The sequence below is a fragment of the Bombus impatiens genome, unplaced genomic scaffold, assembly GCF_000188095.3.
Source record: "Bombus impatiens unplaced genomic scaffold, BIMP_2.2 scf_0311, whole genome shotgun sequence".
In the NCBI taxonomy this organism is placed as follows: domain Eukaryota; kingdom Metazoa; phylum Arthropoda; class Insecta; order Hymenoptera; family Apidae; genus Bombus; species Bombus impatiens.
The window spans coordinates 545,358-570,126 of record NT_176730.1 but is presented as its reverse complement, the minus strand read 5'-3'; the positions used below and the strand labels follow the sequence as shown (position 1 = coordinate 570,126).

At 37.6% G+C, this 24,769-nt stretch overlaps 3 protein-coding genes across 11 annotated transcripts in view; 2 read left to right on the top strand and 1 right to left on the bottom strand.

The window, feature by feature from the left end:
• The window catches only part of LOC100741302 (fasciclin-2), a 173,113-nt gene extending 169,169 nt beyond the window's left edge, over positions 1–3,944 (top strand). For 3 of the 5 annotated variants that reach the window (XM_012384852.3, XM_024367183.2, XM_024367182.2), the window contains one exon: positions 904–1,045. In XM_012384852.3, the coding sequence (XP_012240275.1) occupies positions 904–1,045 (142 nt within the window). Of the gene's footprint in view, positions 1–903 lie in introns of all 5 variants that reach the window. The other 2 variants (XM_024367180.2, XM_024367184.2) reach the window with 1 other exon arrangement.
• A 342-nt stretch (positions 3,945–4,286) lies between these two features.
• On the bottom strand, positions 4,287–6,829 carry LOC100741185 (galactosylgalactosylxylosylprotein 3-beta-glucuronosyltransferase I). 2 transcript variants are annotated; one of them, XM_012384857.3, is made up of 5 exons: positions 6,814–6,829; positions 5,857–6,116; positions 4,923–5,443; positions 4,560–4,856; positions 4,287–4,492 (listed from the first exon to the last, which is right to left on the bottom strand). In XM_012384857.3, the coding sequence occupies exons 2-5, from the start codon at positions 5,978–5,980 to the stop codon at positions 4,394–4,396; spliced, it is 1,041 nt and encodes a 346-aa protein (XP_012240280.1). In that variant the 5' UTR covers positions 5,981–6,116; positions 6,814–6,829; the 3' UTR covers positions 4,287–4,393. The 2 variants fall into 2 exon arrangements, with proteins under 2 accessions (XP_012240280.1, XP_033176281.1); XM_033320390.1 differs by lacking the exon at positions 6,814–6,829 and having other exon boundaries at positions 5,857–6,385.
• Positions 6,830–6,937: 108 nt separating this feature from the next.
• Positions 6,938–24,769, top strand: part of LOC100740339 — a 48,360-nt gene continuing 30,528 nt past the window's right edge. For 3 of the 4 annotated variants that reach the window (XM_033320389.1, XM_012384850.3, XM_003488947.4), the window contains exon 1: positions 6,939–7,819. The gene's annotated coding sequence lies outside the window, so the exon portion shown is untranslated. Of the gene's footprint in view, positions 7,820–24,769 lie in introns of all 4 variants that reach the window. The other variant, XM_012384849.3, reaches the window with a different exon arrangement.

The following is a 24,769-nucleotide window of genomic DNA, read 5'->3' as shown; positions in this document are numbered from 1 at the left end:
TTATTTTCTTTTTTTTTTTTTTTTTATTCCTCGGCTCCACGATGCTAGTGTACATCTTGGAACGTCAAATACGTAATTCAAGAATGGCATCAATGGAAACGAAACTAACGGTCCGTCGATAAAAGAAATTGAATTTCTAGAATTGCAGCATGAAAGGATCTTGTCTGTTTCCTTTCCTCGTCTCATCCTTCTTTTACATGTAATTTATTTTGCCGCCAACCACTTTCCGAACGAAAGAACACTGTACATTATTCACCATGTTCAGTTCATTTAACGCTTACCTATTTTCTCTGTCTCTGTCACTCTTTATGCGCGCTGCATAAACTATCGCCATTATTCGCCCGTGCTTTGGCTATGCTGCATGAGATATCAACACTCTGAAGTGATATTAATTGCCCGTTAACTACGTAGCATACTCACCACTATTCACTCTAATTTACCCTGTTCTATTCAACCGTGGATTTGAGAAAGTAGGTAATTCAATTTCATTGCCTCGTGGAAAACGTTACCGTGGAGACAGGAATATTTTTCAGTCGTAAATATCGCACACTGTTATGTACTACGAAATGTACAAATAATTTAATGACATTTCAATTCACTTACCTTTTTCGTGAATGTTCTCCATCGTGCAAACTTTAGTTATATTTATTCTTGATGTTGTACGTTGTTATTTCATCGTATATCATATAACACGCGACGAAGAACGAAGATACGATACTTCAATTGCAAATACACAATACTAACGAGTGATGGCATGCATTATGCGTATTATTCGATGTTGCACCACGCGCCGCATCTCGACATGCTCTCTTTTATGCCCAGTACTAGAAATTAACCGTATAACAACCAGCTGATAAATAGTCTTCCATTAATAACCCCACTTTTTCTATTGAAACATTTTAGAGACGAGAAGGAACCACTGAAGGAAGAGAAGAAAATCACACCGATCATCGACTCGGGTCTTCGCCGGGAGACATCTATCACGTTTGACGGCAAAAGATCCGTCTCAAAAACTGGTTTCGTCGGCAAGGATTCAGCGGTCTAGATATTCTTCCGGCGTACTAGATTGTAAATCAACCATGGAAACACCATTTCTGGCCGAAGTGTTCTCGAACGATACGAAAAACAACAGATAAGCCCGTACATCCCGAAACGTACACGTAGGAAACAGAGTTTCGCGGTTGCTAAGAATCTTCTCCTTTGACGAATTCGAATTTCAAAACGATTCGCGACTCTACTCGGGATTTGCGCGGGAACGTGGAGCAACGAGACGTGTTCAGAATGACACCTCGGTTTCCGTTTCTTAGATGAGACACGACGCGCCATCTCACCGCGATCAAATAATACAAAATCGTATTCGTCTGCTTCATTCGCGGAATTTTCAAAGATCGATGCGATAAATTCGCTCGTACATTCTCGTCCGCCCTTCCTTCTGGAAGGTAGGACAAAAAGATTGTAGCATTTATTCGTAAGTCTGCACGTTACCGATTTTTCTCGATACAAAATTCATCTACATGATTTTTCATCAGTCGCGATAGTTCTGTGTGTATAAGAAAAATATATCTCACTTTCTCCCCTTCCTCGCCAATGTAGTCACCAAAGCGTATGAAAAATAATTGTAATTTACGATCTATGGTAAAGTACGAAACGTATTGTAATCCAAGATCATATTGGGGAAAAGAGGAAATTATCGATATAATGTAACTTAGCGAATATTGCAAGAAGGAGGAGGTAGATAGATCGCTTAAACGAGAAGAAAGCATGTACAAAATTAATCGCGAAATTGGTAGAAGTTGGTCGATAATTAGTGATCATTGCTTCGAGGCACCCTCTAGATACTCGCAGTCTAGTACGCTGGGTAGTACTGTGTTATCGTGTGCACAGCACGAAACTAAAAAAGAAGGAACGGTTTACCTATTCTATATCGTTTCTTCTACGTTAATAGAAGGAACATGGTGTAACAATTATTATAGAAATAAGAAACTGAAGTTTTAAGAAGTTTTGCGAACGAAGTAGAAACGGACGGAATAGGTTACGTCTCTCTCTCTCTCTCTCTCTCTCTCTCTCAGTCTCAACGAGGTTCAGTATTCTATAAGAACCTCTGGTCTGTGTATATATACTTTTAAAATTTATCATATTTCCTCGACATGTTCCATTCATGTATGTTTTTCGACTAGAAGTCGTATTATATGTTCCAGATTCACAAACACAGATATGCTGCATCTTATTCAGCACGATTCTAAACGACGAATTATCAATTTCGTGGTTATATGACTTGATTTCAAAGACTGATTCCTTTAAGCGCGTAACCTTATGAAAACGAATCATACCGATTATTAGTGACGATCAAATAATTCAGGCTAATAAACGGTTTAAAATTTTGTTTCGTCGTTTACGTATCTTTTGACAAGATTTACCGCCACGTGTTTCCTCTAGCCATGAACAAACTTTTACAAAAATATTTCTGCCGCTCGACTTTTGAGTATGATTATATGTATTCTTGCCGTGACAACCAACATGACTGATGTATTAGTTAGGAGCCGTACGTTTATTCGGTTAATTAATACGTAGTTATGTTTTTTACTTCAAAGTGAACATCATTTGCGTGAAATATTGTTTCCTTTATTCGCGTCCTAATTTATCGTGATAGTTTTTGTCATTTATATCTCACAATGTAAAGATTATATCGTCGAGGCATCGCGTGCAAGAGCAGCCTTAGTGTCTCTGTCATTTTTACATCCTTTTTTTCGTTATTAGTATTTTATGTATCCTATGTAGTTACCCTGTATGTAAGAAAGTAATCTAACCGAGAACTGGTTAGCTTCCGCGATGAAATTGTAATCGATAAGATTATGTATCATCACGATCGGATTATTGATACAGTTAGAGAACAGTATACTTAAAAAGCTGTAAAATACGAAAATTAAAAGAAATGTTACCGAAAGAAGTCGTGTTCGATATGTCGACCGCGATGGCATTTTAATAAGTCCCAAATGTATCTTTCGACAATTAAGTCTCTCTACTGTGTATGTATAGTGTAATCGAAGCAGCGATATCTTCGATTCGGCTAAGTAAACTTTTCTCCTTTTGAGCACTAAATTAATACTTGACATTTGTAACAGGGATTCGAATCTTTTTGTTTCAGAAAAAAGAACAATCGAAAGCTGCCATATACATTATATATTATTATATTCGATAATATTAAAATAATGCCGATTTTTTCCTAATGTGTAAGATGGCTTTTCAAGAAAACGCAGTTAAAATGTGATAAGTTTTTGTAAATGCTTGTAAACGTTTTTCCTAATCTTTAAGAAAATATTGGAAATAAGTTTAGGAGGGTTCGCTAAGTTTAGAATGTTGTATGTGAAGTTGGAAGGTGTGTTCGCAAAAAAAAAGAAGAAAAAGTAAACTGAAAAAAATAATCGATGTGTGTATATTTATTTAAGATAATTGTACCTCTACCTAAAGAAAAAGAAATTAAAAGGTCATCGTTCCCTTACCTGCGAACACACTTTCTGCAGGGTAGCTTTTTTACGTACCGTAAACAGAGTTTTGCCAAATATATAGTACTTATTAGCTTATAAGTCAACGAGTACACATTATAGGTACACAAGGAATATATATTACATCGGAAAAAAGAAGGGGAAAAAAAATAGTGGATTGTTCATTGTAATTGTCACGCAGTATTTTCGAGCCTTCATCGAGTCAAGAATCGATGATTCGATGAGGAGGAAAAGACACGTTTATCTAGCTATTTTATATTCGTTGCCAAAATCCGTAACCCAAGTAGCTTCCCACAAAAAGTATTACTGCGCATCTTCCATTTTAAAGAATATTATTACGAAACATTATTAAAATTCGTAGGTTAAGGCATATTTTTTATGTATGCTTTTTCTGTACGCGTCAAGGAAACGTACTCGACTAATAAAGGATAAAGAACATTTTCAAGGTCAAATGATTCACGTCTACATTAGCATTTCATTTTTTTTTACACGAAAAATTTTATTCATCTATATACCATTTCTTCAACAATATAAAAAATTATCGATTCGTAAAATAAAGCGATGCTTAACAATAGTATGTAACCCAGGCCATTATGTTATCATGCATACTATCGATAAGCATATTCTATGTAGAATGTAGGATATATAAAATGCAATAGTGTCATATGTACATTCTACATCCTTACTGAATATGCAGCTATAAGCGGCTGTCTGTTATATGGCACTGCATTGTTCCTCAATTTAAAAAGTATATGGTCAAATGCGAATGATAAAATGCGTATATAAAACTAATTTTTCTTTCGGGATTCAAAAACTTAATATCATAATAGGAATATCTTTTACTATCAAACTTAATATCGCTATATCAAAATAATTTTCTAATTTTCTTATCACACTTCAATATCTACATTTGAACGTTTACCTTTCTTTATCAATAGTTGTTCCACGTTTAACTGTGGTGGCTCTGTTCGTGTGTGCCATACGTACACCTGTAGACATAAATAATTATTTGATTTATACCATGAAATATATAAAAAGAAAACAATCAATAAATACCTTTGTGCAACAATCTGCTAACGGTTCTAGTTCATCTCTACTGACAATTTCTGACAATATCTCACTCTCCTGATAACCACCCTGAACGTCGTACGAAAAAGCGGCATTTTTATTTTCCAATAAAAGTCGTAAGTTGATGGCAAAACCCGCCATATCTAATGGAAATGGTCGCTCTGGCTTCCACGCAGCATTAAAACCGATTACTTTATTAGTAGCGTTATCACATATTGGTTTCTCCACCATCAAACCACCGACTAGACCAACAGGCCACACACCGACCTTCTGTATCTTCTCCATCTGGAACACACATAAGTTATGTAACGATTTCGTGACTGGACCGATTGCTATCGTTAATGTTCTTACCTCGTGAAATAATTTAATCGAATACGTATTGTCGTCGTCAGCAAAAAATACTATGCCTTTGTCGGTCGGCCTGCGATTTTCCCGAAGCCACTGTAAAGCTGCATTTCGTTGTTCGACGCCACGTGGCTTCTTCCAATTCGGGTCATTTCGCCCTAACTTATAATTCGGCGGGGTTGCCGCAGCCAAATGGGTAAAAAGTAAACCACTATCTTCTAAAAGTTGCGAAACGAGTTTGGTCTTTTTACCCGCGTCTTCGACGACAATCCAGTGGAAGTTGGGTATATGAAGAAACGTTTGCAACAACCGGGTCAGCTCTGCCTTTTGCACAGGCCTGGCAAACGTAGGGGTAATGGCATAAATCATAGGCTTCTCAGCAGGATCCTGTTTCTTTACGCTTAACACGCCATGCCCTTCCAGCCTCTTAATTACACTATACGTTAATCCATACAGGTCTCGTTGCTCGATCATTAATGATTCCAACTTATTCCTTAACTCCCGCCATTTATAGCTCTCTTGATAATCTTTTGACAAAAATATTGATACACATCATTACAAGAAAATAACTTATAATTCGAATGCAAATTAATAAAGATTAATCGCAGTTTTTAATATTTAGACGGGATCTGTTTATTTAATGATGAAAAATAATTAGAGAAGAGAAGAATGACTAATATATTACATCCTATAATATATACATTCTTGTATATTATCGATAAAATGCAAATATATGACATATAATAATAATGAAATACAAGTTATAAGGTACTCTACGTTCTATATGGAATTTCCTCGAATATCGCGGGCAACATGCGTAGAAACTGTGATAACATATCAAATTTATGTGTCATGCGTTTTTACATTCATAACAGTTTATTTGTTGTAGAAGATGGAGGTGTATGCACAACTCTACGTACAATAATAAAGAAATACTTACATATAAAACATTGAAACGCAATCACATTAATCAGGAATAGTATTAACAAGCCTTTATAACGAAAGCGGCCCCACATATTAAATTTGGTACCGAATTCGTCGGTGAGGAATACACTTTCCGTCATTGTTGCCGCGCCATGACACTATTCTGTATGCTGACTGTATTTATTCGCGGCGGTTACGATCTTTTGAAAAAAGCCAGTAGTGAGATCTAACCTTGAACGCAAAATCGCGTCGTGAAGGACACATCGTGTAGTCATTCTTTAACAATGAGCAGTAATCAAAAGATAATCGCAGTTTATAACTGCATTATCAACAGAGTTCAATTAAAGCCACCGCAAAATTCATAGAGCAACAATATTTCCGATTTATTCATACAAAATTCACTTATGATTTTAATAGATGCGATACGGGCACACAATGTTGTAGCTTTTATGACCATCGCAAACTTTCAGCAAAGACGAATTTTGGAAATAAAAAATGAAACAAACGCATTTACACGTTACTCACAGGTTAGTATCATACACTGAATAAAAATCCCTAGGGCGTATGCAAACTGACTTTGCATAGGATTCTTGATACCAAATTTAGAACAAATATCATACATATTTGTATACGTATATTATACGTTCTATAAATGTCAATAATAGAATGAAAATAGGAGGAAACAGGGTCTTTTTGCACAATTGAACTAATATAAATAGTGAAATTTTACAAGTCACGAGTTACAAATTACTAATGCTAACCTATAACTTACAACATGTCAATTCACTAATACTATTAGTTGGTAAATCATTGTGTAAGAGAATCATGATAACCAGTAGATAGTAAAATTATGAATATAATTTATAATATTAACTAATTACATAATGTACTCCATAATAAAATAAATAATGAAACGAAAACATTTCGGTAACAAATTTTTCATTATCGTTCTTTCCTCCATAAAATTAATTACCTTCAATCGCTAATTTTTCCTTCTTGAATTTTGAAATCGAAAAATATCTACAGCGCCAACGACGGAGTACCTCCGCTTGCTTGGATAGACCTTTTCAAACATAAACTCCCTAGAAGTCATGGGGATAATAGCGACACCGGCTGCAGTCGAACGAATTCGGCTGATTTCGGGCGCGTGCCATACGAGGCGCGCGTAGAGGAGCGCATGCTGGGACGTGTTACGGACACGCGTGTGTCAGGAACGCGCATACATTTCTGTCGTGACTGGCCAGAAGGCGGCGCAGAGGGGACGTGAAGGGGTAGAGGCTTGGGAGAGCAAACAGGCGCGTAGATAGGCCAGCTCACACGGTGGAGTTTCCGCAGCGAGCTACGGAATCATCTTATGCTCGTAGGTTGCCGCGCGTGACTCGTGTTCAGAGGGTTCCTCGTCGATGGTCACGCGTCGTGTCAACGCGAATAGTGACTAACGACATTTGACAACAGCACGATCGCGCCGCGTTTAAAAAGGGTGGTTCGATGATTATTCACGAGAATCAATCGCGGATAACTTTGAACAGGAAAAGAGGGTAAATGCCGTGTAACTGGTTTGCGAACTGATCGCCAGTATCAAGGCGGTACGACGAGCTGCTGTGCCTGTGCTACTCGTGGTGGCGAGTGGCAGTGGTAGTAGTGGTCGTGGCGGTGGTGGTGGCTTTCTATCGTGGTGGTGCCCGTTGGTAGTCGAGACTCATATCGTGGTGGTGGTGGTAGTAGTGGTGGTGCTGTCAGAATAGTGCTGCGCCTCGTTCGGTGACGGTGGCAAGGGAGAGAAGGAAAAGTGGCCCTCGAGGTTACGAGGCCAGAGGAGAAAGTGGGTGTTGCCGGGAGTGACAACGGGAGGATCATCTAGGTCCTCGACGCCAGGACTCGTGGAACAGGGGAATCGGAGTATAGGATGCTCGTCGGTCGACGATCCAGGAGTCGACGTCTCCTAACCGAGAGCCTGATCCTCGTTGATCGTGTGCCTCGTGAGTATCAACAATCTCCTTCCCAGGACATACATTCCAGTCCAGCATATATGTAATTTCTTCCTTCGATCATTATTTCGTCTGCTACTCTCTTTCTCTATCTCTCTCTTTTTCTCTGTACAACGTTAACTGTACGTTGATACTCTGGAACGTTAAGTAAATTCTAGTTCTAACAATTTCGTCATCATCCCCCACGTTACTATAGGCGTGCAAGATTGCCGAGTGTCCGGATCCTTAGTTTCCCTCGACGATTTCGGAAGAGGCATTTAGTTTGACGGCTATGAAGGAAATAGAGGTCGGATGCAAATTACGAGCGTGGACGAGGTGGTGCGAGCGATGGGCACGGTAATTGGGGCGAGGGGACGCTGGCTCTGGTGGGCGCGGGGGTGCGAGAGGATGCGTTGGATACTTCCCCTTTTGCATCCTCTTCCTCGTTTACACCCTCTCCCATTTTCCCTTGCAATTTTCCTTGTTTCTCTTCGCTCGCGTTTTCGCGTTCTTCATTTCCCGCCCACCCCCTCAGCCGGTTCTGTAAACAGGAATCACTGACGCGTGAAGTACATGGGCGTAGGTAAAACTCGACTTCACACACCGGTTCTCTTCGTCGAGATTTTTTCGACGTAACGAGGGACCGGTGGTGTTATCGTGTACAACGATGACTCTGTGGTGCCCTTTCCGCTTCACTTTCCGCGTGCCACCTCCGTGGCCCTCGTCTCGTCGGATAACAGCGGTATACACGAATACCAGAAATAATACTCGAGACTCGTCGACCAGCCGAGGGAGTCGAGAACACCCCCCTCTCGTTTCGTTCTTCTCTGGTAGTGTGCACTGGCCTCGATTAGTTCTCGCTTAGAGAGAGAGAGTTGTGACCGGATTATTCCTTTTTTTCTTTTTTTTTTTAGGGGTAGCGTAGAGGGTGAGAACGGAAGGGGTGCGCTAACGACGTCACCGTGTCGAGTGAGTCACGGCTTCTAAATTGATCCCCCACCATGGTTACTCTTCCTCCTGTTCCTCTTGCTTTACTCCATCTATTCCAGCTTTTTCTTTCTTTTTCTCTCATCGTCCAGTCGCTCGTTCTATCCTTCTCCTACCATCCATCTCGTTTTGCTTCATCTCCATCAACGAAGCGAAGCACGTTGATTTAATTCCCAATGCAACGTGCCCCTCTGATTTACGCGACGAGAAAATATGCCAGGCCAAGAGGGAATGATCGTGCCTGAGGTCGTTCTCCACGTAACGTGCCTTCAACTTATGACGACACTCGTTCAATAATTTCGCAAGGTTACGGAAACTGTCGATACCATTCCGACCATGTTTCGCAAGAGTAATCGATCTCGTGATTCCGGCATGCGGTCAGCTCGGTCATAAGACAATGTTCTGTCCACAATATTTCCGGGTTCTTCAGCGCGTTCATAGTAAGTTATTTAACATATTCTTGCGCGACGGCTTTAACCGAGACGAGATAAGATTAAATCATCGATGATATTGCGTGACGGCATATACCGTGATCGTTGTCTCGTTATCAGGTGATGCGATAATTGAGAATAGGCTACAGGTTGGATGAGATTCTTAGACATTTTACGTACTAATCCCTATGTACTTACTTGTTAGTGTTCCTGACATGAGATATCTTAGGCTTTTGTTTTTGATTCGATGAAGGATGATTGTTAAGTTATAAACTACATTTGCAATGCAAATGTCTCGCTAGTGCATACGAAATAAGGTTTATTTGATCGAAATCTTTAGTTACAAGACTCACGAAAAGCCAAGGTGGTGCTTAACGTGTTGAGAATGATTTAAGGGCTTAGCTATCGTTGAATTTATAACTGGATCACAAGTTGAATCGAATCGAGATGTAGCCTAAAGTATATGACTTGATAGTTGGACATTGCACGAAACCTACTAATTTAAAGCAACTATCGAATATATTTCAACGACCGTTCTTTTAATCCCTTATGACTTCTTTAATACTGGGTATTATTGTACAGGTATATATATATGTATAAGCGAGTTTTAATCGTTCATTGCTGAAAGGTCGTGTGGAATAATGAAATGTTAAGTTGTTACTAATTTCCAAGTCGAAGAATTAAAATAGAAGTTTGAGTTTAATACAAATGACGTGTGAATACACGTGGCAATTTTCATAAGGAGCTTTTATCATAAAGAGAATGATATAATTGATCGAATAAAAAAGACCTATATTTCCATCTACAAGGTCGACGTTATATTTTTACCAACTCTATATTTTATCTTATCAGTGCTTGAAACTTTCCATCAATTTTCATCCCCAATGCTCATCTCGCGACTTACTCAGAAGACGAGATATTTTACAAAATTCGCATTATATTGAGAACATTTCATAGGCTCTCGAGGAAGTAAAATTTCCCATTAGCCCGGTTTTTTTTTTGGAATCTAGTGAAAGAAGAACGAGTGAAGCGTGCGTGTACAAGACATTTCCTCTTTCTCGTTTGTCTGGAACACAATTCACGGATCCCGACTTTTCTCCACGCTTCTTCTTCTTCCACGGTTAAGTTACCGTTTCAATGTAACTCTTGTGTTTTCTTTTGACCCATCCGCGCGTCGGCTGTTTCCTCATTAAGAAATGGGAAGTTCTTACGAGAGGCCGGAGTGAAACGAACGAGCGTCACAGCGGCGAACGAACGAGCGTCACAGCGGCGAACGAACCAAGCACACGACCACTCGTAACAATATGGCGAAATGAATATCACGGAAATATCGGGGAACGGTTGGACGACCAGAGGAATCCATTATCGAGCCTTGATATCTTCCCCTTCTTCCATTTGTCCGACCAGGTTCTTTATTTCTTTTCCCGATGATGCTTTATTAGCGTCTCGTTTCCACCGAGATGAATAGCTTTTCCTGTGGTTGGTTGCGCGACGCTGCGCCGAGGGGATGAAAATCGTCGGCAGCTCGCGAATTCAATGGCCGCGAGTTACCTCTCCCCGGTAATTCCTTCTGTTCGCGGATTAAGCGATCGTCGATCGTCGAAATTGCATTTTTGCGATAGGAAGATTCCGCGGTCCCAAGTTCGTAAACGACCACTCTGACATTTTCTATCGACGTCCCTGCAAAAGGTCACCGAATGTGGAGCAACTTTTGAGCGGACCGATCGAGCGTCCTCGTGGGAGCCGCGAGAGCTTGCCTCTATTATACACGGTGACATGAAAATAAATAAACAATATTTACTATGCTATTCTATTTTTCTTAAGAATGGAGATATTGTTTTATACCAAACACTGAGCGCTGTAGCATCGTCTCAAGCAGATACTGTCGGTGGAAAAGATGTAGTGAGATCATAAAACTGGCCAAGCGTTCAAGTTTACGTGTTTCAAGAGACGAAAGACGATATAGAAAGATAAGGAGCTCAAGATCTCACTGAAAACTAAGCAGATTTAATTTAAAATTATTTCTTTCTTCGCGGTATATTTTTAAAAATTGCATGTACTACAGCTTGGAAAGCGGGTTTTAAAAAAATCTTATATAGTATGATCTTGATATTTTTACTACAATATACAGATTTAACGTTATAAAGTTATAATACCAATTGGTATCGCCGATTAATCATTTAATTGACGAGTAAGTATTCAACTACTTTCGTGAGCCATTATATATCAAAGCTTATTTATTTCGATGTCACCCTGTATACGCGTGTCGTATACACACATTTTTGCACGGCGTGGAGCTTGACAGGCGCGAAATCGACGGTCTGGAACGAAAAACTCGCTTCATTGAATTAGCAGCGACGGAAGCGTCGTGCTCGTTGGCGCTGTGAAATTAATTAGGCAGTCATCGGCGCGGAACGTTTTTCGATTGATCTTTTGCTACGAGGATCGAACCGTTTTTGAGGATAAAATGGTTTTTGGAACGAGTAGATTGGATCGAGGCCAGGTCATTTTCCGACTTCTTCGTCGGGATTACGTTGGAATTGAATTTCATGTCTTACGTAGCGTTTCAAGGTCTCTTCCCAATGCCATACGATAATATAGCTTAGGCTACGTTATTTTATTGATAATATGTGGCCGTTCAAAGAGTTATATAAGTCAAGAAATATCCTTTGACTGCTTTTGTTTTTTCAAGTTGAAGCTGTGACGCATTGATGTCTGATCGGTGACGATCACGTTCTACCGTATCTTTCTTATAAATATATATTATATTAGTGCATATAAAGTGTCATTTCTTTAAAATATTATGTATTTAATGTACACTTTTCTAATGACTAACTATTTTCTTTATCACAGATTTATAAAAAATTTTTTAAACGAGGTACCCATAGTGGCTTCGTTACAGTTTCTTCTAAAATAATTTACGGATTGAAAAATTGTTAGCAATTTTTATTATACGTTTTCTACGCTTAAAGTTGTATAACAAAGTCATAGGACTATTCTAATTATTCTTGACGGCTGGTCAATAAGATTTTGATTTTTCTATTATAAATCTTTCTAATATGGAGTATATGTGTTTTTCTTTTTCTTTTTAGTGTGATGCTCGATGTAGATTTAATGATTTTTTAAATGCAAATGTCATTATATGAATTTATCATACATTTTGTGCTTCAGACATTTTATTATTAACCATGCCTAGTAGCCAACTACGTTTCTACGTGAACTGTATTTTTAAAAATTACTCGTGTGATGTGAAATATTTAATATGAAAAATATTTTTAAATTAGACGTACCTTTGACTTGTTCGCCTTTTACTCGGGTTTTTAGTTATTTATCGTTGTCGGCCAATTATCGTTATCACAACAAATTCATTTGAAACTGATATTTTACAACTTTCTTTGCACATACACGGTGTATCGTTATGACTGTCTCTCCTTAGTTGAAAAATTGTCCGAAACCATTCTTCATTTTTTTATTTTATGAATTTTGGGAATTATAATATTCATATTTTAATCTTCTTATCAAATCATTCAAAGATTTCGAACTGTTGCGTCCAAAGTTATAACTATTCTTGTTAGAATTATAAAATATGAAATATTTCTACAGTGAGATACTGTATTCGTTATTTAATTTTGTTTTAACTATTTCTGAAAGTTTTCTAGTAATCTTTTGACATGCAAATGCCAGATTTATCTGTTAGCAAGTGTAAATTTATTTAAAACGTCTGTTATATTAATAAAATTATATTTTTCCGTCATTTAAACTCTGCTTTTATTTATTTTCATAGTTGGGTCATGCACTTCCTCGGTATAATGTTAAAGGGTTATATATAAGTTTACTATTGCAGAGTTCATTTATTCCACGCTATTTTTCAATTTCCTATTTATAAATTATTTATTTATAAATTAAAGATCTTCACATTCTAACACATAGTTAATCTAAACTACTTTCGGTTCAAAATTCTTAATAACGATTGTCATAGCATTGATTTAGAAGAGTGTCGAATATTAAACGAGTATTTGTCGCAGCAGATTGGATATTGTTGAAGAAGCAATTATCTAAGAAAGATTGTAAGAGGGACAATCGTATTTCGTCCGAACTCACAATTGTTTCATTTCGAAACATCGAGGCTCTAGAACTTGAAATTCAGCGGAGTTCGTGATCTCGATAAACTATTATATGCATATTTTTAACAATTCACTTAGCCTCTCGTGCAAGAAAAGAACGTAATATCACGATTACACTACAAAACAAAGTTACAAATCTACTCGTTCGTTCAACGTGAAAAAATACTCTACACAAAGTAATAAAATAATCGTGAATTCATTATATATATCTTAACAATTACCTACACACGAATTCACACCAGTACGAACCATAAATTCCTGGCTACTTTGCATAATTCTATTTTATATCTCACGATTGCTCTACTTAGATAACGTTTTTCGTACGCGATGGAGAATCATACAAATCTAACAAAAACATCGGTTAGAAGCATATCGTTTCAAAGCCTAGAATTTACTGCATGAATTTTCATAGTATATATAAATCTGCCAGAGAACAACTTACTATGTAATCCTGGAACAAATCTTCCATTAGCGACTTTGACAATCCTTCAATCTCTGAATCCGCCAAAAGTCGATTCAAACATGGTCGAGTAAAACGAAACAGCCACCGATCGACTGTCCGACATGGTACTATCCCATTCTACTGCGTTCGCAGTGACTCGCGTAGAAATTGTCGCACGCTCAATCTTTTCAGACGATTGTTTGTCACAGTGAATAATATAATAACAGGAAATATAATCAAAATGAAAAAATAACTGAAATTTGCAAAATGGTAGATAAAATATTATTTTCAAAAATAGATAATAATTATAAGATGTATAATTTCATGAAAAATATGCATTCCTAAAATTTCTACTTTGATGTATTCTTATGAAATGAAGTTTCGGTACAAAATAATTTTATGAAATTTCATGTACGAAACTCGCCCTCGCTTTCTCATAATACTAATTTTCAAATGTGCTGCAAATAGTATCGATGTACTGTTGCTCTGATGCTGTTCTATTCGATGAATATCTGTGTATCTTTGTGCTGGTAGATGGACAACAACCTTTGAAGCAGACAACATCATTGCGTGCAAACCTTAATATCGTTGATCTGATACCAACGTTAAGTTGTAGACACAACAACTTTAACTGGTGATCGCGTGTCGTTCTCCTCGATTCGTTACGCCGGATTCCCATTCACTACGTGGTATAAATCCGCGCGTGTCGACTCGACGGATCGCCTTTTATCCAAATTGAAACCTTAGCGAGCAGACCGAACGACTACGGTCATTTTCCACTTCGATCGACACAGTGGTCAGTGAACTGGCGCGTACACACACGATGATACAGACGAAAGAAGCATCTATGCGATGTGTAAGAGAGTTGGGTTCGGTTTCGATCGAAGGGCGAGGTTGTCGCCGACGAATCTGGATGAACAATCCAAGGCGGGTGGCAACCGACCAGGAAATAACCAATGCCAGGTCAGACATCCAATGTTGGTGCGTGATCGATTCTTGGCTTATAGCATCCCGTTGATTAGGCGACGAGTGCCACGGATGCTTGCTTAGACTGGATCGATTCCTCGTGAAACGATCCTGCGACACGTGCGCGATTCACGTCGGTCGAAATCGGGTTCTTGGCCACGTGCTATTGCTGGCTTTCGAGATAACAGAGCTGATGGAATGGACTGGTCCATTTTAGTGAAACTATTTTGGATTATTAATGTATTTGTTGTGTTGGCTCTGAGTATTAGAACATTTACGTACTTCTTATACATTTATTAGACATTTATTGGGAAACTAAAAAACGTAAGCAATACTCCATTTGACTATGTTAGTCAACTATGTTAACTATGTAAGTGACCGCCTCCAAGTTAAGAACACTATCAGGTACGATGCGTACCGAGACACGTGAGTGACGTGTACTGGAATGTTACCTAGTGGCCATAGGAAACAATAAACGCTGAATGAAGCACTCTGAGTCGGACAAGCATAACGGCAGTATAAAGCAGGAAACGAAAATTCTAAAGCCATGGTGGCTATTGTCGGGAAATGTTAATGAAAAGTTACTGCTGCTAGGTTAGTCGGAACTTCACGAATGGATAAATATAAACGAAAAAAGAAATAAATGTTTAAGTATATAAACGAGTAAACACATAAAACGATAAAGCTGTAGATGTATAAAGAAGATGTGTAAACGAAGTAACAGCGAAATTCTGTCTCTTTTTTCTTTACCTACTGTCTTTTGACGATCGGCTACTGTTTGTGCCTTGAAAATGTCGCAACCCCGTGCACTGTTTGCACAATTGCGAACACCTGTCCTCGTGGCGTTATACGTTTATTGCACCGTTGTTTCTCCGCTCCACTTTCGGAAGTTACGACAGTTCGTGACGCGGTTGCAGCGCAATACGATCGTTTCTCGAGAAAATCGAGAAGTTCCGTGTGGTTACGTTGTTACTCTTTTCTTACTCTTCGAAGTAAGCTCCTAGTGCCATACGGAGTCGGAGTTTACCTTCTAAAGGATTATGGACATTAGCAAACTGTTCCACGACGAAACATCTTCACCCAAACAACGCGCGAAGCTGTTGATTTATAACATCGACGAGGTTACGTTATGTTTTCTGAGTATTTTTACGCGATCTCGGGATTCCGTGTAATGCGTTACAATGTCCTGAAATGATTCGTCGGTAAAATTTGCATCGATGGCGCTCACAGATTGTATACACACAACTGTTTTTCATGTTGACCGTAAATATTGTAATTTCTGAACGAATGTTACATTCTCATTCCGCTCGATCGTCGATGAAATGGAGTCGAAGAGAAATGTCCATATTTCGATCGCACTATCGAATGTGGATAGACGCATTACGAGTAACTTTATCGCCATCAGAGCTGATACGATAAACGCGGTTGATAACTTGATGACTTGCTGATTCTTTGTTCCCTACGATTTTGCTCGCGCAACTGCGCTATGACAATTCTTCCGAATTTCGTAACGACGCGCTACTTTTCCTTTCTCGAGTTCTTCGATGGCCAATCGGACGTCGTTGAAACGTTTCCACGCCACGTTGGGGATCATTGAGGTGAGTTTGGACGAGGACTACGTAGCGTTGACCCGAAATTTCACAATCATCGAGGAATTCTGATAATGCGATAATTCGACTGATAATGTGCACGCGTTTGCGTCTTAGAGCAGTGATACTAAGTCCCTGTGTTATAGACTGTGATTGATTTGCTGGATTGTTCGGTATCGTGATATAGAACAAAGAAGATGATGGAATTGGCGATACAATTAATCGAACCTACCTTATCGTTGCGAGATTGTCCGTACTGCCATGCTTTGCTATGATGTCCGAACCAATGGTGGAATCTTGCAGAAGAGTGTTGCGTTCTTGTTGAAGATTGGATATTCTTCAAGGAGTGTTCTTCAAGTTGCTGCGTTGACCGCCGCTACTTGGTGATCCTTCGTATCGTTATGCTATGTAAATGTTCCGCTTCTCATTGGAATGGGTGAATGCTGTAGTCCGTGTGGGATCACTCACAGTTTGAATGTTTGTCGCACTAAGTGTTTCACAGAAAACGTCTACGAGGGTGCAAGGTTCATTAACATCCGGCTCGAAGGACGACTAACAAAGTTTGTTAAGGCGATCGTGACGAGACAACCCACGACGAGTGACTTGATCAACAAAGATCGTAATTCTTCGTTACGATTTATCATATCGGTGTCACGTTTCACGCTAAAGTTCCCTAAACTCGTTGCGGCGATAGAGATGCTGATTCGAGCGAAAGACGATGTTAACTAAGCTATTAACTTTAATGGCTGAACTCGAAACTGTTTATACGTTGAAATGTTAGAGTAAACCGCTGGGAAGTTGGAAATAAGCGTGCTGAAGTAAACTGTTCGGAGGTTGCAGAGTAAATGATCGTATTCGTCCAGAGAATGATCGTTCAAAATTTGGACGAATATCTCGGTGGAGATAAGACACGCAGATAGGGTGTCTAAATAGTCTGGAATAAGAAATAGATGTATAAATATATAAACGGGTGAAGATTTAAAACAATAAAGTAACGATAGAAGCAACAATGAAATTCTGGCTCTGTGTAGTGATGCGACCTTCGATGAAATCGCGATTAAAGCAAAACACATACTATTTTGTTTATTTAGAAGTTCCTCTTTGCGTGCTATTTTATTTGCGTTAATAAGTTACGTGATGTTCATATTTGCAAGAATTAAAGCTTAAATTATTTGTCTTTATTAATTTTTGATTCAGCGATTAAAGAATTAGCATCCAGGTCTGCTAATATATCGCAATTTGAATTTGGAATTCTATAGAGCTTTCATTTGATGATCGTTGTAAATTGGAATGAAAAATCCTACTTAAGCTTTCAAAATGGTGGTAGAAACGATTGGTTGTTATTATGCGTATATTCGATATCGAGCTGCATGGTTGGGATTAGAGTATCTCCTGTTATCAATTTAATATCTGGATCTAAATTTGCTCTTCCATAGGGGAGCACAGAATATGAGAAGAGATTAGAGCGACCAGGGCTTGTAAAGGAAGTGGAACAATTCAGATAACTGTTATGAAAATTTTATTACTATTGAGATCATTATTGAATATGTATTATTATAAATTAATTATTAAGTTGCTTCGGTAAAATATTTATTAAGCTTATTTTCACATGTCAATCTGATACTACCGTCATTTATAACCTTTGAAACTAGTTGCTAATAATAATCGTAATATTTGTATTATTATCGTAATATTACTATCAGCAGCTTTAATATCGTTAATGTCGCTCAGAAATTTCTGCCGATATTTTATGGTAAAGCGCGTACAAGAGATTAGGTCAACTTGAGTTCGCCAATGATTGATGTTTCGCTCGGTGCTTATTTAACCCTCGAAGGCCGAAAATATTTGTCAAGTACGCAACGGAAACAGGGTCATTTGTGACGCTTAATGACATTCCTATTTTTATAAGAGAACTCTTATCGTAAATTCTGATATTTCTTATTTGATATTTTCTATACGATGCTACTTACATATATCCGAACATCTTATCTTGTGATTTTATAATTAATACACACGAATTGTTAAAAATACGTAAATGTTCGAATGTTTCTGAGTGGTAGTATATTTTCCTATATTTAATGAATACGCTGTCAATATTTTACGACTTTAATAATACAACGGGTAATTCATAATTCATATAACAAATTCGCATGAAAGTGACTTGATTCAAGATTTTATTGATTTTCGTCAAATAAAAAATTAATAGGTACGTGAGAGAGTTTGGGACGAATACAGAGAGGAACCTCTCGTGTTCCTCGAAGTCATATACATATAAGGATGGATATTAAATCTTACAAGAGTTCCTTCCAGGAAGGTCGTGATTATTCCCTTTCAAAGTTAAATTAAATTAGATTCAGCATCTTATTTCTCTTAACTACCAAGCCCTTACTCTTTTATTCTTTTATTTTCCTCGATCAATATCTACCAACACATTCAACCTTCTGTACTCCTAATTGAAAGAATTATTTATGGTAAATCTCGCATTATAGGGAGTTACGTCTTAGCGAGTATAAGTTTCAGATATTATAAAAGGGTTTCTTTATATATGTATTAAATATACTCCACTATTCTACAACTCATAATAATTAAGCTCGCTGAAACACTCGCTAAAGCTCTTGTAAGACTCTCTCGCAAAACCCCGACCTCGCTGCTTCTTTCACACCGTCTCTTCGAACTCTGACGCCTTCACGGACGATTTTATGTCTCAACTTAGACTAACTCTTTGTAAATGAGGCACAGCCATTTCTAGAAAGCTCGTAACTTCGTTAGTCCAAAATAACATCCTGGATGATCAAATACCGTCTGTCAAAATCATATTGCAATTTTTAATACTTCTTCTTTGTAGTTTCATTATTATTATTATTATTATATAGTAGAAGTTACGATGGAAATATAATACGAGAAATTACGCAATAATTTAACGATGTAAATTATGTATTCTTTAATTGACATGTTACAGATTGATTACAGACTCCTCTTTCATAATTTTACAATTTTAGATTGCAATTAACAAAATTTCATTTTAATATCGCCCTTGTTCGCGTTATGCAAATATCGAAATATCTTGAGACTCGTAACATTTCTCTTCTACCTAATATTAGTTTAATTAGTTTTTAAAAATAAAGTTCTCAGAATCTCCTTTCACAGCTACGATACTGAAAAAATCTAATCCCATATGGTAGATTGTTTAAAAAAGGAGAAGCTTCACACTCCAAATGAAATATTGCGTGGACGACAACGTAGTCCTCTAATGGGTTAAACAGCGATTCCCTGGTTAAAGACCGCGCTTCATCCAACCCGTCATTCGTTGCTATAATTAATTACGAGATAATCTGACCGTCGATAAAAGGAACGCGACGTTGAAGCTCGCAATCCCGCGTTATCGTCCCGTAGATCGCTTGGGCGGAAAAGAGGAGGCCCTGTCAGCCTACATCTATGTATGGCCGTCTACATGTTGTGTGTCGTTATCACTATCAATAGCCCCGATACACTTCCGCCGTGGTGTGCGAGAGGGGAAACACGTAGGTGGTGAGTGCACGCGCGTCGCAATAAACCACGCCTTATCGCCTTACGCTTGAAACTTCTCGAGCCACGTTCACGTGGTTTGTTGAACCACGCAGGTTCATTGGCTCTGTGGTTAGAAAATATGCGAACACGTAACGCACACAGTTTTTTACACAGCGTTCGGCCAAATGACGTATAACGTATAAGGTGACACGTGATGAATTTTTATGAAAAAATAAGAATAAGATCGTTTCTCGAATATTTGTTCGTAGGACGGTTCGTTTGGAAAGTCGAGTTGGAAAATTTATCAAGTACAAACATACTTTTAATTTTTCACTTGAGGGGCATAATTCAGTTTGAACGACAAACGACTCAAGTACCAGAAGAAGCGAAGAATTTTAATATAAAAGTAATCGATATTGCAGACGGTAGAATAGCGAGAGAATTAGAAGACGGTACATTGAGAGAGATTGTTGGATGAGAGTGCGGGGAATGGGGTGAAAAAATGCGACATTCTCGGATCGAGTGGCGCGAGGGCTGATGCAATTCTGAGTGTGACATCCGGAAAACGCTGATCGAGCACAGAATGGACTGCAGAGTAGTGGAAGTGGGTCGTTCTTGTCAACGCGATCGTTAGAATTCGATTAATCGCGCATATCAACTTTGATTTGGATTCTTTTAATTCGTTTTGAATTAAGTTGAAGAGATTTGCAGAGTGGTTTTTGCCTTAGTTTATTCAAAGTTGTGGGATATTTTATTGGTGAGTTATTTTCTATCTAACTACTCCTTCAATACGTATTATTTTATTATTTATTGTTTTAGTAGAAAATGGTTAAAAGCATTTGTATGTTTAGTTTTCCGTTTATTATGATTTCGAAAGATACATTGAACCATATTGTGACTAAGTATAAATCTTTCTGTCTCTTAATCATAGTAAAAGAGATGAGTTGAAGTGTATTTTAACTTCTCTTGGTCCTCTATTAATTTAATTCTTTATTCTCCTATTATATCGGTAATATTCTTTAGTACTTCTTTTCTCATAATGTCACTATATTTTTGTTTTATCGAATATTTACCTTTAACTCTTCCGGGGTTAATACCCGGGCATCAACAGAAAAGAATTAACGAAAATTTATTTCAGCTATACATAAAATATATAAATACGCGAATACGTAGTATATAAATACATAGAAATATACGTTTCTTAATTTTTGCGCAAATAATATTCTTATTTCAATAATAAAACGTTCGTACAATGCTATATGAAATAAATTTATCAAATAAAACGAGGCAAACTTTCCTCAAATTATCAAAAATCGATATTTCCTTCTTGAAACTCGCAATCTCTCCTTCGCGATATTATTCACAAATCAAATATAAACGTCAAAAAGTCTAACTCGATTCCATCGATAATTTACAATCATCATTTCCACCAAAATGTCAAACCTTCTTGCCCTATATTCCCGGAATATATCGAATTTTCCATAATTCCCCGAAAGTCCAATATTGCTTGAATAAATCGAGCAACTTGAATTTCCCGTTCAACGTACAATTTTAGTTCCCTTTTACCAGAGTTTATTGGTTTCGAGTAACATAGTCGACAAATCAGAGAGTTTGCGTGATTCAACGTTTCGAGACGTAGGCACCGGCTAGAGATAAGAAATACTTTCCTTTTGCTGGTCTTTGGGGAGATGCGCTGGCTGCAGACGCCCCTTCGTCAGATAGAAGTGTCTAGACGTCTGACCAAATACGCGCGCTTCTCCTGCCAAGAGCTGAAGCTGAACCGAGAGCCAGGCGAACAGCGATGAGACGCTTTAAAAGATAATTCGCGCTAGTTTGATGAACCGTGTGGGTGAAAACAGGCTTTTTCTCTCTTTGCAGCGACTCTGAAAAAACTTGGCTTCGATTCCGATGTTTTACGTAATTTAAAATACATGTACCAATGCTCGAATATACATGGATACTTATTTATTTCTAAGGAATATAATTTAAGTACGAAATCAGAAATTAAGATTGTAATTTTTATTGCTGATAGAACGTCGGAGAACGTCATGATAAGCGGAATTAATTTTGTTAAATTAATATAGAATACAGTCAATATCCAGTTGTTTAATGTTATAACACAGTTTTGTTATTTAGAACATTCTTCAGCCTTAGATTTCGTAATATACCTTTAAATTATTTTTATTATAATGAAAAAAGCTGTAGAAATAAGAGGAGTTTGTTTGTTTTTCTATTATTAATAGAGTATTGGAGGAGAACGTTATGAATAAAGAATTGATTTCAAAAAATTATCTATACGTGTCCAATGCTTTAAAAGAATTTCGTTTTTTAGAATGATGTTTATTCTCGGATTATTCAGTGTTTTTTTTTATTTTTGGAAAAGCTTGCTTCAATCGTACCTATGTTTCAATCAGATTACGATTATGATTGGCGTTTAATTTCTGCCTAGTCTGTGAAGATTCTATAAAAGTAATTGTGCAATTGTATAAGAGATTTCCTATCTCTGGAGGTATAATTTAAATTTCATTTAAATCGCATTTTCCTCGATTATTCGACGTCCAAATCGCAATCACGAATTTTCAAAGCGGGCCGTGCTTCCGTTCTTTCCGCGACGTTAAGCTTTTGCACACAATTTCTTGAATGTAGATTGAATCGTTCAACATAGAGTCTTCACGTCGTTGATAGAAAGATACACATTAATGCTCTCGTAATGTCAACACGCTTCATAAAACCAGGATACATTTGATGAAGTTTTGCCAAAGCCAAAGGTACATCAAAGATTAGCTATATTTGAATATTTTAAATTTTAAACCAATATCGTTCAACATTTTAATGAGATCACAAATGAAAAACATTTCTTTCCTTTTACAGAAGAAAGTTTTTTAAAATTCGATATATTAAAAACAAATTTCATATCGAAGCTATGTTTCCATTTAATTTCGAGATTAAATATATTTTGCCTGATCTTAAAACATATTAATAATATTGGTATTAATATTACTATTGAAATAGTTTTGTTTAGGCATAAAAGTCAATAAAAATTGACTTACTATATTCTTGCCGTGCAGTCGTTTAATATTATTTAATATATCAGGACAAGGAATATTTTTTAAGATTCTGACTAAACTGTAAATCTGGAAAAATCCATATGTCTTTCAAAAATTGAATAAAACAACATAGGATCGATCAAAAACGTAATGAATTTAAAAATTACTCGTAAAAGATTGAAGATGTAGCTTTCTTTGTAGTTTCCAAATGATTTCCAACCGAATCGATGAATCGCAGAGCAATAGAAGAAAATAAGAAGTGGTTACGAGCGTTGGCAACTTGAAAAGATTCTCGCGAGCGAACAATTCCAACGTCGACGCTTTAACACGAACAATTTCACGAAACATTGTTCTCTGCAACCAGCGGAGACACGCAGCGAATACCAGTAATTTTCAGTGCAACGTCACCTTAATAAGTAGGCAAGGAAATAAAAAAGGGAAAAAGAAAGATAAAAAGAACACGATGAGACTTATCAAAAGGAAGGGTTTGTGTCGCGGCACGAAATCTTCGCATCGTTTCCACCTTAGAATTAATTATTCGAACGAAGTTACCTCCGGCCACGAACGCGGGTCAGCGTCGCTATTAAAACGCGAACACGTGTCGGTGTTCCTAACGAAGCCAATTTAGACGTTCGCCCTGCCATTATACCTTCAGCGAGAAGTAAATTTCTCGACAATTTTCTGAAATGAAAAGCGACTGGTAATTCGCTTATTCAAAAAGAAACTGCCGGTTATTCGAATGAAAAGGAAAAATTAGAAACGAAAGCGACGCAAAGTAAGAGGAAAAATGGAGAGAGAAAAGAAAGAGAAAATGAAATTTCAGAAATGGAGGGTGAGTCTCAATTGAATGATCCTCGACCACCACCAAACTTTCGTGTTACTTACTTTCATCGTTTCAAAAGAAAGTTTCCGCATGTTACCATCCCAAAGACGCGCATTTAGTCAAAAAATGCAAAAACCCAGTCGCTCGTCCGATTAAATGGAAGATCATTCTTCTTCCGGCAAAGGTCAGAGGTTGAAAGTTCGGGCAAACGACCCGCACAGGGATCAAAGACGTTCTCTATCGAGCGTCATTATATTAGGTTGCTGGGAAAATTCATAGTAAAAGATTTAACTAAAATTACATGTTTTTTTCTATATATAACTTCACGAGAATATTTTTGAAAAATTTTTCCTCATTTTCGGTAACAAATTCTTTCCAATAGGATTCTATAGGATTATCCTTTTATGGGATTCTAGAATACTTAGTTTCTTGTTTATGTCTTTCTGTACTAGATGTATTTGGTGAACGAAACAAATTATCCAATTTTCCGCGAAGATTCAAAACTCCTTGGATATACGAGCCTCGACATTATCTCACCGAAGGAAAGAAATCTGTTTTCTCGACGAATTTTGAATAGACCTTTTTAATTTTTTCCATGTTCAACCGAGAGAGTATTTATCGGAATATTTGATTATTTGATACGATACGAACTTATCAAACGATCTAATGGCACGTCAATTTTCTCGAAAACTCCGCCTTTTTCTCGAAAGCTCCGCCTTTTTTCGCGTGTCGCGATACGTATCATTTTTCGTGATTTTTTTGGGCTGCTTGCACGCAATATCATAGTAAGCCTTAAAACAGGGTTTCGTTTTTTCTTGCGTATCACGAGACTATATTTTGCGACTCTCTTTTTTTCTTTTTTCGATTGATAACACGCAATTGATATTGTTTCTGCGAACAGCCGTACCCTTGCGTTTCTGCGTTGTCGAAAGTGGTTAATTTTACACCATCTCGACGTGTCGTGTTACACGTCCCACCGATATCGGAAGGTTTTATTTTTGCTTCGAGCCACGCGTGAGATGGTAGCTTTTTCCGATATTGTACGA